This window comes from Pterocles gutturalis, unplaced genomic scaffold, assembly GCF_000699245.1.
Source record: "Pterocles gutturalis isolate BGI_N339 unplaced genomic scaffold, ASM69924v1 scaffold7910, whole genome shotgun sequence".
Lineage (NCBI taxonomy): Eukaryota > Metazoa > Chordata > Aves > Pterocliformes > Pteroclidae > Pterocles > Pterocles gutturalis.
The window spans coordinates 30-17292 of NW_010145771.1; the positions used below are offsets into that span (position 1 = coordinate 30).

The 17263-nt window shown below is 36.5% G+C and overlaps 1 protein-coding gene across 1 annotated transcript in view; it reads left to right on the forward strand.

The window, feature by feature from the left end:
* The first annotated feature begins 290 nt into the window (after positions 1-290).
* TAF2 (TAF2 RNA polymerase II, TATA box binding protein (TBP)-associated factor, 150kDa) overlaps positions 291-17263 on the forward strand; it is a 61292-nt gene continuing 44319 nt past the window's right edge. The window contains exons 1-8 of the mRNA XM_010085484.1: positions 291-343; positions 1878-1932; positions 2752-2912; positions 12433-12551; positions 13832-13973; positions 14333-14564; positions 15798-15982; positions 16555-16668. Of these exons, the coding sequence (XP_010083786.1) occupies positions 291-343; positions 1878-1932; positions 2752-2912; positions 12433-12551; positions 13832-13973; positions 14333-14564; positions 15798-15982; positions 16555-16668 (1061 nt within the window). The remainder of the gene's footprint in view (positions 344-1877; positions 1933-2751; positions 2913-12432; positions 12552-13831; positions 13974-14332; positions 14565-15797; positions 15983-16554; positions 16669-17263) is intronic.

Here is a 17263-nt window from a genome sequence, read left to right on the forward strand (position 1 = left end):
GGGAGAGGAAGCACGAGGCGCCTCTGAAGTGGTATCGTACCCCCCGTGGAGAGAGGGGCTGTGTGCTGCTCTCCTGAAAGGTCCTGTGGAAAGGCTGAAGGCTGTTCGTGTTATAACTATGATGCTTGCTGGAGCTGAAGATGCCTGACAGCTGGGAGTCGCAGATCCACTGGGGAGATGAGTAATCAAATCCGAGCTGACACAGGGAAGAATCGAAGGACTTATCAAGCGAGGATGATGTTGATGCCAGTTTGACAGTCAGCAGTGGGTGTTTAGTGCTGCTGCTCAGGATGAATAGGAAGAAAGGAGACAAAGGATTTGAGAGCCCAAGACCATATAAATTATAAGTATCTATTTTTTTTTAAGTTGCTGTACCTGAGACCAGTGCACATTTGAAACACCACAGGCTGATCAGTAATTATTTACTTGAGAAGGTTGGAACCATTGCTTATGGTGTAGCTTGCACTCAGAAAGCATATGTTGTAGGTGTATGTTTTATTGTGTAAATGGACTCATGGACAGTGAGTCTGTCAACCATGTAGTCTCATCTTCTAAAGATATTTACATTGTGCTCTTCAAACCTTGGAGATCTCTCCACACAATGTCAGCAGTACAGACCATGCTACCATGTTTCATTCTTACTGCTGTGTCAAGCCCTTTTGACTTAAGGGCTTTTTTGTATATATATAAAATGCTTGCATTTGCAGCAAGCAGCTTTGTTAGGCAAACTGTAATTTTTACTCATTCATTATTTTGGTTGTAACCAAGCTGTAAAGCAGTTGGTTGTGGATTTCAGTGGATCTTTGTATGTTTCTGTTTATATCTCCTTGATTTCTTGATAAATCTGTAACACAAATGTATTTCTAAACAGAATCACTCTTGTTATCATACACATTTTAATGTCTAGGTAATGTTTGAATCCATCATTGGATAATAGCTGTTATAATTTTTGTGTAGGAATTTTTATTGAACTTGCTCAGCTGAAACAAAGTCACTTTTTAAAAACACAAGGTACATGAGTATGTGCATATAACGTCTGGTGTGGCATAAAAGCTGAATTATTACAAGGTTGTATCTTGAGTTGTGAATAGCACTACTGTGAACTGAAGTGTGGTGAAAATGCCACTTACTGCAGAAAAAATATAGAAATAACTTCTAAAGTTTTTTAAAAGTTGCAATTATTATTTTTTATTTGTTTTCTTTTTTTTTTTTTAATCTGAGGTTTTTTTTTACCAGGAGTTCTAATAAGTAGTTCAAAATTTGAGCAAATACATTTGACTTGTGTAAAATACCTATATTGATTGATATGTAGCCATTATTTAAAATAATAAATTCTTATGACTTACTAATTGTAAAAGCAAATACTATATCTCTTTTCATATATAGTACCTGCTTACATAAATTATGTATGAGCATCAACTCACCAGGTAAATTTTCCACAGGCCTCTGATTGCAAATACTACAGCTGCGTGCTCTTTCTGATACTGGGCAGCACTGAAGTGTTAGAACTTGACTCTGTGCCATTAGTAATACTATATTTTTACATACTGTTACATGATGTTCAAAAGCAGTGTTGTTATCCTCCTGTGTTACTAGTAATACTCATAGTGGTACGATACTATGCTTTGATTTTATTGGACATTTCTTTTGACCTTGTGTGCAACTTCTATTCATTATTTGGTTTGGACCATGTAAGAGATTTAGACCATCGTGAATTCTCCTTATATAAATATATGCTGTATGGAGTATTTATCTATATGTACATACATCATGTATGAGCTCTCAGTCTTCTTAAAAGTGGGTTAAAATATTATTTTAAATGCTGGCATGTGTGCAAAACCTTACTTATTTTAAATTATTATTTTTTTTTCCAGCACAACTCACCAGGTAGTTTGTATCAACAACATAAATTTTCAGAGAAAGTCTGTTGTAGTAAGTATCTTCTAATAAAATGTGAAAGGAGAAAGTAAAAGTCTGGGTTTTCTTTATGCTTTTAGGGGAAACAACTGCACACACAATCTCGTTATGTTCTTCGTCTTCTTTATATTTTATACTTTCTAATCTGATGCGTCTCGTAAATCTGTCATTCTTTGAGATGCATCAAATAATTTACCTTCTAATTGTGAATGCTTTAATCTCAGTAAGGAAAAGCTTTCTGAAAGAAACGTCACTGCATTGTAAATAAGATTGCAAAGCAATTTGCAATTCAAAACTGACCTTCAACACAGTGTTAGCTTATGTTAGGGGTAGGGTTATAGAGTTTTCTAGCTTATATGCGAGTTCACTGAGGCTTTGAAGAGACTTTCACCATTTCAGGCCTGAAGGCATTGAGGCTTTCTGTGAATTTAGATAGCTGGCTAAATGGATTCTGCTTAGGTTTTAAAAATCACTGTCTCAAGCTCAGATACCAAAACCTAAAACAGAGTGGTGAAAAACATAGTGAAGCCTGTAACTTGAAATGTGGTCAATAGAGGCAGATCATTTCCAGTAAAACAAGCATGATTGTCAGTCATTTTTAAGTTTTTTATGTTATTTCACAGCTGGGAAAATTCACCTGTTAAATGATATGTAAGGAAATGTTTTCTAACCATCTAGAAGGGCATAACAAATTTCCTTTTTAAATAAATTTTTTAATAATTTTTTTTACCTACGATTTTCCTTTGAAAGGCATTAATAAGGATTTTCTGTATATATCTCTACTTTGTGAATTGGTAAAGATTTTACAGAAAGTTTTGATTTGTGTTTTCATAGGGTTATGTGGAACTGACAATATTTCCCACAGTTGCAAACCTGAATAGAATCAAACTGAACAGTAAGCAGTGTCGGATTTACAGAGTAAGAGTCAACGATTTAGAAGCAGCTTTCATCTACAATGATCCAACGCTGGAGGTTTGTCACCATGAGTCAAAGCAGTAAGTGATGTGTTTTAAACTCTGCAGCTGTAGTGTCTTCTGTGGCTGTTAAGCGTGACCTATTTTATTGTACTGGCAAGTTTTACCTGGTCATTTCCTAATGGTAACATAAGTTTCAGACAGAAACAGTTAACTTTTGGTATGGTGACTTAATTTTGGGAAAGTATTCTGGCAATAATTTTGACTGATGCTAATCTTCTTCAGAAATTCTTTTACTAACATTTCTTTGCGTTGTTTTGTAAAAATATCAGTAACTTTTAAAAAAGTACTTTATGGGGAAAAATGTGGTGGATGCCAGTAGTGTTCTCAGTGCTTTAAGAAACTGTCCTTCTCATGTGTTTTTTCCCTGTTAAGAAAATGTAGGGCTAAAATGTTTTATCTTTGATGGACTTCAGCTTTATCTATGCCCAACTTTTACACTCATTTCTGTACAGACAATTTGGTTACGTTTTTGTGGCAATAGCAGTTTTTTAATATTCTTGTAGAGAACATTTTACAGTGATGCAACTGCATTTGTATGAAAGTTCCACATGAGAGGATTGCCTTTTGTTTTTGGGTTTTGTGAGGTTTTTTGTGGTTTCTTTTTTGTTTGCTTTTTACTTCACCATGGTTGGTTAAATCAGTTTGGTTGCATCAATATGACATTATATAGACCAAAACTATTATGTTCTGATAATTTGTCATGCAAAATTGCCCTGATTTTTGTTATGTGTAGTGTCAGAGTGGCTGATGATTTTTGTTCCTTCCCATTGTTTAAACCAAAGAATATTCAGATGGTATCTAAGTTCTTGGGAATATTTCCCGTTTTCCTAATTGGATTTTGTAAGAATTTTTTCTGATTTTACTAAATATGTCTAGATAGCCTCATATATAATTAGCTCATTACTTTGAAACAAATAGTAGAAATAAGGCAAATCACGTGACTGTATCAGGTTAACTATTGGACCACTAAAATAAGATGTTTATTACTGTCCTTCAGCTATTTGTTGTGTCCCCTTGAACCGCGGTTGCTCTGAGAGATTTGCTAGCTGAAAGATGGAGAGGGCTCAGTAAGCAGCTTCAGAGGTGGTATCCCCTTGGTTAACTCATATAGCTGATGAAAGCAGATAGGAATTAGTGATACTCTGAAGGAAACTGCAGACTGCTAGTTAGGTTTGTGAGAATAGTGACATTCTCAAGTGATGTAGGTAGATCTGTAAGAGATTGTCTACTCATTGCCTTAATGACTAGAGCCTTTCTGATGTTTCTTAGCCCATCTCAAGTTTTCAGGTTAAACCTGACAACTTCTCTGACTATTGCCTGAAAACTTAGGTATTAAAGAGAACTTCTGTTGTTCAGTTACTGAGATTTAAGTGCTACTTTTTAACCCAAGTTATGTATCCTTGGATTTGAGCTATTTGTTTATGGCAGACACTCTATATTTCTTTATTCGTCACTTATGCAAGAGTTTCAATAATGCAGTTTGCAAATGCAATGTTGATTTATATAGGACACTGAATAGCATATCAGAGTTCTGAAATTTTGTCTGAGTCCTGATCCTGAATCACTTGAGTCTATTAATTCTGTAATTCCTGTCTGTTTTGTGACTTGATTGTTTTTGCTGCTATTGCTTCATAAGTCAATAATTCAGAATCCTCATTGGAGGGGTACTAATTGTTCTGAAGAGCTAGAAAGTAGACCTTTTCTAAGGAATCAAACTTTCCTTATTTATTAGCATCGTAGATTAAACTATAAGTCCTAGAATGTTATCTAAACTCACTTTGAAATCTGAAGGAAAAGTTTCGAATTTATTCACCACCTGATCTTGAAGAGAAAGTTTAAAAACATGTAGCTTCCCACCTGTTTTGTGCGAAAGATAGCGGAGGAGACTTTCGTAAAAATGTCGTATCTGGTTGTTTTTCAGTAAGAGAAGCACTATGGGCAAATGTTTTCACCAAGTCACTCTTTTGATTTTACTGAAATGTATGCTTATGTTCTCACACTTCTTTTGGCTGGCTTGGTTGAATTTACATGTTGCTGAATTGATAAAGAACTTCTAGTGAAAGTGTTATACGTATTTCACATTGTGGTACAAAATCACAGAGTCCTTTAGGTTGGAAAGGACCTATTGAGATCACCTAGTGCAGTCCCCCTGCTCCAGCAGGGTCAGCTACAGCAGCTTGCACAGGGCTGTGTCCAGTCGTGTTCTGAGTATCTCCAAGGATGGAAACTCTGCAATCTCCCTGCGCAACCTGCTCCAGTGTTTGATGACCCTCACAATAGACAAGCATTTTCTTGTGTCCAGATGGAACTTCATCTATTTTAACTTGTGTCCACTGACAGGACTGGAGGCAGGGGCCACAAACTGAAACACAGGAGGTTCCCTTTGAACGTCAGGAAACACTTCTTTACTGTGAGGGTGACTGGGCACAGGGACGATTTGCCTAGGGGGGTTGTGGAGTCTCTATCCTTGGAGATATTCAAAACCCATCTGGGCTTGATCCTGGGGTAGCGGCTCTAGATGGCCCAGCTTGAGTAGGAACCCATCTGGGCTGGATCCTGGGTTAGCGGCTCTAGATGGCCCAGCTTGAGTAGACAGGTTGGACCACATGACCTCCAGAGGTTCCTTCCAACCTCAACCATCATGTGATTCTGTAGTAACTGAATCCTGAATTCCAGGAGATGTGAGAAAGTAGCAGCATTTAAAATGATCGGAGTGACTGCCCCATTATGTTAAGAAGGGGATCAGGAGAGATAACTCTGTTATTTTGTGGAGAAGGTGAGATCTTTGTTTAATGCCCTAGTGGCGTAGTGGAACATCATCACTTTTTACATATTATCCTGTTTAAGAGCAGTAAACAAAATTGGAAGACAATGCACGCAAAGTAAAATACTGTCTCACACAGGGCTGCTGTGGCCTGTGCTTTTCACTGCTGCAGGTTTTCACATTGCTGTTCAAACTTAACAGAAAGTCTCCGTGTTTCCTAACTTCTGTGTTATTCATAGTTAAGAAAGACTGAGGTCACCAAATATTCTTAACAAAAAGCTAGTATGGCCCTTTTCCTTATCTTAGAAGTCAAAGGCTACATGGGTTATGAAACGTTATATGACGTGTATTTTTTTCCATTGAAATGCATGGTCGCAGCTGGGTGTTGGCTGTGGCGGTAGCAGAATTTTTACTAAATACAGCATCTCTGGCTTTAAGGCAGGATTACAAACAGAAATTATAGAAATGGAAAAACTCTAGTTTTCTAGTACTTCAAAAAAACCCAATTTATCAGTGGGTTTCCTCTGCCCTTCTCTACAAGGAACTGCTCCTAGAAACAGCAGTGGTTTGTAATAGTCTTTATATCTGATCAGTCCTTTCTCTGCTGGTCACCTCTTCCAAGTTCTCGTTTGTCATGGCAAGTTGAGTGGTGATGTCCTTTGTATCCTTGCAGCTGAACTAGGTATATCAATTATTTTGAACAAGACACAGATTAGTGATCAGGTTTTGTTTCTGGTGTAACAGGGATACATACCTTTTGCATGGTTTTCTAGAGTAGTCTATTGAACTAGTAAATGAGAAATTAAGATGGTTCTTGGCAACCTGTTTATTTAAAATAATTTGTTTTATATCTTTACTCTTTCCTGTGGTTTTTAGCAAGTAAAAAATTATTTCAAGTTTTAAGGCTTTGTATGCACACATTGTCTTGCTTTTGATGATGCTTTTGGTTTTTTTAAATGTTGATTTCTGAAAGAATGCATAAAATATGTAGAAAAGGTGTTAACGGACTCTTTCCTACTTTTTTGTCACAGTTAAAATATTTTAAAGACTTCTTACTCACTGAGTTAGCAACAGAGTTCAGTTAAAAATGGAAAATTCTGTATTTAAAGCCACTGTAATTATTTCTTTGGGAAGACTTACTACAGCATCCGTGACTTGAGAAGTTATGTTTGCTGATGTGTTTGCTTATGTTTCAAGTGAAGTGAAGTGGTTAACTGTTTATGTTGTGCAAATTTTGTCATGCAAGAAAATATAGTTAAAAGAGGGTTGAGAAGGTCAAGATAAAAGACAGCATTAGCTGCTAAATACAGGCAGCGCCAGCTGAAATTGTTTCTGTCTCACCATGATGTTCTCTGCTACTTGGGTGAGATCTGTCAGATCAGGTCTTTGTGTTCTGAATTTGAACATTCAACTTGTTTTTAGTTCAAGTTATACTTTTGGGTTTTATAATCTATTGATGCAAAAATCATTGACATATGGTGTCTGTCAGTTCAGATTTCCAGTGTTGCAGAAGGTGAAACAACTTTTTTTTTGGTCTTGTTTATTGTCACTTCTGCTGAATTGACAAAAAACCCTCACTAAAAGGGTAATTAAAAGTTGGTGAATTTTGAAGGAAATGTTAGAAACTTTTAATTAGTACATTAAATATATTTTCAGCTTTGATGCCATTGCAGATTTATCTGTCAGTCCCAAATCACAATTTCAGGCAACAACTGAAAGAACATTTAAAGTTTTCTCTAGAAATAAAGTAGGTCTTCTCTCTTGTAATTTCCTCTTGAGGCTTCAGGACATCATAGCTTTTTCATATCAGATTAGATGGGTGAATTTACATAATGCAGTCACTTCCTCCCTGATTGAGCAAGCATCTGGACAGTGCTGTGAGGTATAAAACCATTCACATAGTTTTTCCCTGTGTACACAAGGTGGCAGAGAATCCCATTTTGTTCATATTTTTTAAGGAAGAGTTTTAAATCTTGCAGAGACTGCAGAGTGTTGGAGAATGTTTGGATCTTGTCTTGGGGCTGTTGTTGAGTATTACAGCTGCCTCTGTCTTTCTCATCTTACCTCTTTTTGTTGTAAATTGTTGCTTTCTTCATTCTGTCAATATAAGGGAAGTGAGATTTGTTTTTTGGACTATAGTATGTAGAAATCCCACAGCATGTGTTCTGACTGCTGAGACAACTGCTTTTATCTCAGCCCCTCTTATGTTAAAATGAGCAAATGAGATCTCTGTTTCTTAATCCTGTGGGTAAGATTTTAAACTGTTAAATAGCTGCAGCAAAATTTTTGAGTTTTGATGCAGTGGTTTGATCTGTGATAAGTGAAGTTTGTGATGAACTTGCTGTTGCCTGGTTATGTGCTTCACATGTTTGTGTGATAACTATGGTGCAGGGATGAGAAGCTATTGCATTTGATTGTTACTTCTGTGTAAAGCAAGATATGTTTCTGTATAGCTGGCTAACGAGCACATAATGCTTTCCTGTGTACAGGTACTCAATGTCAATAACCTTTGGCAGTGTTATACCTGTTCATTCACTAGTTCAGCTTATTTTTTTTTTTTACCTTGAAGCCTGTAGTTTTAAAACATTAAAAATATGAAGATGTTTTGATATCCTCCAACTTCACTGTTCCTTTAGTTACAAGCAGCAGTGAGTTGTGAGAGAACAGTGTGGTAGCCTTCAGGGCATGTCTTGCAGTATTCTTTCTTCTGAGAAGTCAGTGATCAAGCCTTTAGCCTATGCACAAAATAGAAAAATTACTGGTGCACAGAGCATGTGTTGTTTTGCTGCAATAAATAGCCTTCATTTCCACTGGTATGGTGCTTATCTAGTTGTAAATTCGTTACAGATGATGTGTCCTGGTTTTGGCTGGGACAGAGTTGACTTTCTTCATAGTAGCTAGTGAGAGGCTGTGTTTTGGATTTGTGCTAAGGCAGCTGATGACACACTGATGTTTATAGCTGCTGCCAGGACAGTCAAGGACTTTTCAGCTTCTCTGCTGTGCCTGTGTCTGCAGGTGCAGGAGAAGCTGGGAGGGAGCACAGCCCCAATTACTAGCCTGGGATTCGACCTGAGGTTTAGGATTGAGACACAAATTGGCCAGTGGTATATTCCATCTCATGCATGTTATGCTCAGTATAGAGATGAGGATCTGTCTGGAAGAGCTACCTCTAGCTCCAGGTTGTCTTCCTCTGGGTTGCCCCTCTCTCAAGGTCATCATGGTCTCTCGGTCAGCTATTGGTCTGTCAGATGTTCAGGCTTGTATCTGTTTTCCGGGATTGTGGTTTCGGGACTCTCCCTGCTCTGGGATTGTTAGCTGGGAACGGGCTAGAGCCTTGGTCATTGCGTGGTGAGCGATTTCACTGTGTATCACTCATTTGTATATTTGTATAAATTCCTATTATTATCATCATTATTATTTTCAGTTTTGTTGTAGGTTAGTTATTAAATTGTTTTGTTGTAGATTAGTTATTAAATTGTTCTTATATCAACCCATGAGTCTCCTTTCCCTTTACCTCTTTATTTCTCTCCCCTGACCCACAGAGCAGGGAGGGGGAAGGTGAGTGAGCAGTTGTTGTGGTGTTTGCTTGCTGCTAGCTGGGTTCAAAACCACACTACTTTGTTAGAGATAAACAAAGATGTAGAGAACTTTTGAAGAAAGAGACGACAAGGCCCTTAACCTTGGGCAAGAATGAAAAGTAGGTTTTTCAGTGTGCCAAAGATTCAAATCATTGCCTTCTTAATAAATTATCTATATGTGTACATATTTTATATATGTGTGTGTGTATATATATAAAAAAATACACTATATATGTTGTGTATTTTGGGGTTAGATTTCAAAACCGTATACTAATTATATCTGCAAAGCAAAATAGAATAGCAAATTAATTACAGGTAATGAAGAGTAATGAATTAAATGTGGATCAAAGACCTTATTTTGTCAAGTTGATGTGAAGTACTGCAGGAAGAAAGTGGTTTACAGGCTGTGTGTTTGGGTTGTGTAACAGTTAAGTAGCACTGCTGCAGATAGTAGTGAGAGATGCTATGGAAAGTTGACGTGGAGGTGTTTGGAGTCAATGAGTAGCTTTAAAAAAGAAGTCTTTGCAGGATTGCTTCTTTCCAGACAGTCAACAAGCATGCACTTGGGCTGTAATTAACAGTGTTTTGGGTGCATTCTGATAATAAAATGTATCTCTACTGGGGAAAACCATGAATTCATATTACTTCTTCATTGGCAATCTATACTTAGCATTAGGAAAATCTTTGTTCCTTGGGCTGTAACTTTTGGCATGTGCCCTGTTTTTGTTAAAATGGCCATATCCAGTTTATTGAGAATAGTTCAACCTATGAAAAAACTGATCTGTGGTACTAAGCCTTTAATGGATTCCTTTGACAATGAATCACCCATTTGAATTGAAACATTTCACCAAAAAGGAAATATCAGAATAGACTGTTTTCCATAAAATGTTAAGCCCTGTGGAGTCTACCTTTCTTGCTATAAAATCATAAATTTTTCCTGTCTATGAATCCATTGATGTTTAAAATGCAACCACAAGCTCATCATGATCCTCAAACTTGGAACAAATTCTCACTGATGTATTGGAAGGGGATCCCCTATCAGTAATTTCAGAACCAGTTTAGATTAAAATGAAAAATTTTGAGGCTTTACAATCTAACAGAATGCTGCTGTTACTTGCTGTTGCTAGTTTCTTTAATTAACTAAAATAGCTTTTAGTCATGTAGTCTTTTTTTAAAGAGAGTTTTTCCAGCAGTATTTGCTTGCCTTCCTAGGATGCCATTTGAAGACAGTTTAAAGCAACATCAGTTGGGGTGATTATAATCCCATTGACAGTCTCCCGTGCCTCAGTAAGAGCACTTTGACCCCTCAGTGTGTCAGATCAGGGAGCGAAACCAACTCAAAGCTGTCTGCAAAAAAAGACTTTTTTTTTTTTTTTTTTTTTTTCCATTTGGCACTTCCAGCTGCATCACCACAGGGTCAGATGAACAGTAGTCTCCTTAATGAGTGAGGGAGCAGGAATTTGTAGCTGAGACAGGAGACTGGAGTTTAAATTGGTCTGAATTGTTCTGGAACCATAGCCAAAGTTATAGTATATTCCAGTGTACAAAGTCAGCCTTGTGCTTTTAAAACTTGTTGGCATTATATCCTATCTTTCAGTACATTTCAGCTATGAAAAAGGAAAAAGTTATTATATATTAAAATTTAGGATTTGGGTGTTTCTATGCTCATATGCTCCCATTTGCTATTCACGTCCTGTTTGCAGAAGCTTCCAAGCGAAGTAGACGAGTTTACTGCTCCTAACATTCTCAGTCTTGGTAGTGGTGCCAGGGAATTTGTGCACTATTATTGCCAAAGATCAAGAACTGCATGAAAATATGTTCTCAATAGATTTCAGTGTTTTAGCAAAGTTTTTTAGATGTGGAAGGCTAGGAATATAAGCATGGTGTTTGACATACCTAGACTTAGATGATGATCCTGGCATGGTTGATTACCCTTCATTCTTCCAAGTAAGGTACTGTAATTTGGGTTGAATGCTGTTTTCTCTGTGGGTGGTGAACAGAGAACGGTTAGATGAAAGTAAAATCCTGAAATGAGATCATGTCTGCTTTGTGTGGACCTCAGATTCCGTGGAAGGTTGGATTAATAAGTGGTACACACCTCAATACTTGAAATTATGGGAAAAAGGTGATCAGTAATTCAAACACTTTCTCTTCAGGTATAGAATTGTGCAAGGTTTGGAGAACTCTATACTAGAAAATTAAATTTAAGAAAGGTGTTACTTCCATGTTTTACAGAGTATAATTATCCATTTTGAAAAAGAATAAAAGCTGTAGTGCAAAGATGCAAACGCAAGGTTATTTTTAAACTTGTCTGGTTGGTCCTCCAGTATCTGAACATAATCACATTAAATAAGAAGATCATGTCTTGCTCATAATTGCTGTAACAGCAGACACATGCATGTTCCTGTACATTTCAGTAGAAAACAATTAATCTAAGCCATAACTGAAGTAATGGTATTGCTTTGGAATTAAATGTACAGTCAATTAACAGCTAGTATATAATAGCTTAAACAGCTCAAACCTGATTACAAAAATCTGTGTCTGCTTCCTTAATAAACAAATTATGGTAACATTAAAAAAAAAATTGTTTCTAGGGACTAAAAAATATAATACATATTTTTGTATTTTAGTCTATTAAAGCCAAAACTCTAGCATCCAGTATTTTATGTGATATTTAAAAGAGCATAAGGTAAAACTATTGCTTATCGACCAAGCTAAGAGGGGGAAAAATACCATTGTCATGCTAAAATCTTATTACATTTGGAAAAACAACATAAAAGCAAAACTGCAGTATATGAGGAGGCAGATCTTCAAGACAGATCTTTTTAGAGTAAACATACAAACTTAATCCAGTATGTTCCAAAACAAGAATTTTTAGTTGGGCAATTCCAGCAAGCGTAAATGTTACTCTTATTGGGAAGTAAAGAGCACTGAGCATTTCTCATTGAATTTGTTGGTGATTATTACTGCTTAAGTCTTTTTGATCATGGATCACTTCTCTCAGAGCCTAGCTTTAAGTTCTGGTCATTGAAATCTAGTCTTGACTCCTCCCTTTTCCCTTCCCTCCTTTAAAAACACAGCAAAACACTTGGTTGAACATGCACCGTGAAATTCAGTATAGAAATCCTTTGTCTTCAAAAGTTGTTTTTTTGTAGTTCAGCATGTACTTTAGGAATTAACTGTGTATTTCTGACAGGAGGAATCTCAACTATTTTTCCAATGCCTATGCTGCTGCAGTCAGTGCTGTGGACCCAGATGCTGGAAATGGAGAACTCTGCATTAAGGTTCCCTCGGAGCTGTGGAAACATGTTGATGGTAAAGAGACCACACTGAAAGCTTAATTTAAGGTTCCGTGGAGTTGTTAGCTATGAGTTCACACAGGAAGACAGTTGATTTAAATAAACAGAAGCAGCATTACATTATGAAATGGTGGTTAATCTTTCCTTTTTTCCTCAACTGTATCTTTGCACTTCTAGGTAATATGGAGAAGTGGTTCCAGTGTTCTAACCACCCTTTACAAACAAACTCTTGGGTGGTCATGAGCCCAGAATTATACAAGAGGATGTGGGTGTAATGGAGCATGTTGGGTGCTAAATTATATTGTTTGAAGCTGCCTACAATATACATGAGCCAACGAAGAAGATAATTTACAAGGATATTGCTATATGCTTGTTATTTAAAAAGCTATATTGATTTTTTTTCCCATCTCACTTTGAGGAATGGTTGGTTTAAAACTGATTCAATAGTGAAAAGTAGAGTACTTTATGAACTGGTATACTAGATCCTGGAACAAGTAACTTTTTAAATAAATTACCCTCCAACACTGATTATTTTCTTACATTGATTTTATTAGTTTCTTGTATTGGTTTCCTTATATGGTTTTACCATTTTTGCCCATGGATTTGTGAGACGTGAGAGAGAAAAAACAACTATATAATGAAGCTGACTCACACACCTTAATGGGAAAGACACTTGTTTCTTTAAATTTTTGTTTTAAGTTCTGTTGTGTTACTTGCAAACCTAGAAGGGGCATTATGCAAACAGGTATGATTTTTATTTTCAAAGTTTGAATGGCAAAATATGGTGAGACTTGTTGGATAAATTTCACCATATGCCTGAATTTCTTTTCTTGCCAGCCTATTCATAGGTGAGATTTCTGTGAAACTAAACCAAAGCAAAGACACTTCAGTTACAGGAAAAGCTTTAACTATAATAAGAGGTGTTAAGAAACTGCAAATGACAATAGCATGTCTTTTAAGAATGTAACTGTTACATGCAGTTTTTGTAGAAAATATTTAATCAAGATACAGAGGAGGTCATGGTTAGGGTGCAATTACTGTGTAAAGATTCTTTGCTGTTGGGGAGCTGGAAGATGAAATGTAACTCCAGTTGCAGTTTTTATTAATTAATAAAGATTCTTATAAATTTCATATCCGTTTTGTAAGCTTTTGAGCCGTGCTTTGTAAGTGGACCTGGAGGTCCATGAGAGCGAAGTAAACACATAATCTTGAAAGACCAAGAGTCCAAAACTGAATGATTATTCTGAAATAGCTTTCCTGTGTATATTTCCTCTAATTTTGGTCTTGGTGCTGCAGAGTTAAAAGTCCTGAAGGTGCATATAAACTTTTCTCTGGACCAGCCAAAAGGAGGCCTTCATTTTGTGGTACCCAACATGGAGGGCAGCATGGCAGAAAGAGGGGCTCATGTCTTTTCATGTGGTTATCAGAATTCTACAAGGTAAGAAAACTGTCTTTGAATGTTAGACTGTATTTCCTATTTAATCTCAAAGGGTAGGAAATGCAAGAATTAGAAGGAATTGTTTGTAAGTTTGAAAACTTCTAAAACTTAATTTGTGCTTGAAAGGAGCTTACTGATGTGAAGTAGCATCTAATGAGTAATTAGGATTTCTAGTCTTTATAGCTCAGCAGGAGGTAGTGGCAAAGGAATTGTAGTGCTTTATGAAATTAATGTATGGGAGGAGTCAGTATGTAAACATTTAAAGTATTTAAGATAGCTTGATACTTGAGAGAAAAATTATCTGTGAAAAGGAGAAGTATAATTGTTAATCATTTTTCCCCCGATCCTGACTTCCCTAGATTTTGGTTTCCTTGTGTTGATTCATATTCTGAGTTGTGTACCTGGAAACTTGAGTATACTGTAGATGCTGCAATGGTGGCTGTTTCAAATGGGGATTTGGTGGAAACTGTGTATACCCACGATATGAGAAAGAAGACTTTTCATTACATGCTGACTATTCCAACTGCAGCTTCTAACATCTCCTTGGCAATAGGACCTTTTGAAATCCTTGTTGATCCATACATGCACGAGGTAATAATCTTCATAGAGGCTTCCTTTTTTTTTTTTTTTTTTTTGTAAAGTATTAGTGACTGTTTCTATGTTGCAACCAGTATATATTGGTCAAATACAGGGATGTCTAGATATGACCTCCATTAGTACAGTTATATGATAAAACTTGTCTCGTAATGCCTGTATTTAAATTTATCTCTGAAGTAAAGCCTTTGAATGAACAATAATTCTGTTTATGCCTGAATTTATGGGGCTAATTTAGTTTGAGTTGGTAACAGCGTATTTCTCAAAATAGCTTTAAACCCATCCTGTTGCTGGTAGTAGATGAAAATTATCTTTATACAGTTGATTAATCTCCTGAACTGGATTTCACATTGAGTTTTCATTCTGAACAGAAAGTTGCCATAATGTTGAAGTCCACCAGTTTATATTGACATCTGTAATTTCATAGTGGGGTAAGGACGCACTTGGTAGACAGGTGAAGTTACCAGTTTACCGTAAAGACTGGCCTGTATATTCTTTTGAAAGCATGTCAGGAAAATACTGGGAAATAGCTGTTTTACTTGATCCAAAGGCAAACATCAGATTTTAGTCCTCAGCAATAGTATTCTGTTGACTTTTTCTGGTGGGACATACTTGTGAAAGATAATAGCTGTTAAAAAAGTCAGTTGTTGATATTTGAAAAACCTAAACTGTTACATTTCTGTAGTGTTTGGCTTCTATAGAGCCGACCTGAAGTTAGATATCATTCTTAACTTGGTTCCTGTGTCACTGCTGAAGTCAGTGTTGTTGGCTGTGTCCTAAGTCTGTGGAAAACACAGTAATGTCAAACGTTACTTGGAGTGTTAGCTGTAACAAGTCTTCCAAACAGGGGCACTGCTTGACTGATTTGAAAATAGCTAATGCTTTATTGCATAAAAGAAAAATATTATCTCCAAAAGACATTGGATTGCAAAATCCAAGAAAAATGTCAGGTGTTTTTACACGATAGACATTGCTAGGTAGACACTGTTATTGTGCGTTGTCTGCTAAAAATTACTTTCCTGTTGCTCTCACAATTAAGATGGACATCCTGGAGCACTTTTCTGCCGTGGTAGTCATCATCACAGATTGAAACTGCTTTTTTCTGTTAAATTTACAGCAACTATATTTTTGTTGTGTTGCGGGCTTTCTTTTACTGTTATGTAACAAACTTGATATTTATGGATTTAAATGTATTTGTCAGCCTTGTACCTAATTTTCCTTTGTTTGTAGGTGACTCACTTTTGCTTACCACAACTTCTCCCATTGCTCAAACATACCACGTCATACCTTCATGAGGTGTTTGAATTTTATGAGGAGATTCTTACCTGCCGCTACCCATACTCCTGTTTCAAGACTGTTTTTATTGATGAAGCTTATGTTGAAGTAGCTGCTTATGCATCCATGAGTATTTTCAGGTTAGTATTTGAGAAAATTACACCTTCTAAATCTGCAGGCTTGGAAGCTCTAGACCCAAGACTATTGAGAAATATGTGAAGCTCTTACTATTTTTATAGCCAGAGTTTTGGGCTCTCTAGTTTGAAAAGGCTGGCTTTTGTTGTCATTGCAGGCTTTTAACATCATTTCCAATTTTATCTGTTATAAAGATGTTGGATCTGTATCTCCTGTAGGAAAAAAATCATCAGTGGTTTTCTTTATGAATTAGAAACACCATGCATGAAATTTTTAAGACCAAGTTAAATGCAGATTTGATTATGTTTTATTTTTCTTCAGCTAGGATAGGGTACTAGGAGTCCAAAAGAGTTTCACTAGTTAAAACAAGCTCCTTTGGCTCTACACAGAGTTGTATATAGATTATAATAGCAGATCTGCCTGGGTTAAGGGTATTAGGAAAAAAAAATCTTACTATCTCACTGGAAAACTGGTGAAGGAATTATTTTATTTGGTTTTGCTTTTAAAGCAAGGTCTCTATTTAATTTCTTTGGAGCTTGTGCTCATATTGTCTTATTTTCTTTTTATGGGGGTCCAGCACAAATCTCTTACACAGCGCAATGATTATAGATGAAACTCCACTAACAAGGAGGTGCTTAGCACAGGCCCTGGCCCAGCAGTTCTTTGGATGTTTTATATCCAGAATGTCTTGGTAAGTATTTTACCATCGTACTCTCTAGAAACTGGGAAAATCTAGGAAAATAAAATTCTAGTTTGCATGTTTCATTTTATCAGAAGAATAAGTGCAACAGTAACTGTAGAAGAAAGGAGAAAAAAAAAAGGGAAGAATAATAAAACCAGCTCAATAAATGAAAATCCATGAGATTTTTTGTTTGTTTGTTTGAGAGGAGAATGTGAGATACAAAGGTTCCAAAGACTGTAGCAATTGAACATGCATTCTCTCAGAAATTGTTGTTACTGAATGTTGTAGTGTGCTTAGGCACCTGGAAAATTAGATGGGAGACTCTTATATTGTCAGTAAATTTCTGTCAGATGTTTTGGATGAAGAAGCATAGTCTGCATGGGAAGTACTTGTGGAGCACAGAACTAATGAATTACAAAGAATTTCAGGGAGTGGAATGCAGCAATTGGTGTCAAATGGGCACATTCACTGGGGTGGTAAGCTGCCTTTAGCTCCATCCCTCAGAAAATCTCCTGCAACGGGCTCTTGCAGTTCTGATCAGTGTTTATTTTAAAGCCTTTTACATACACTTTATAAATCAGGGAAAAGGAGCCCATTACTTTTT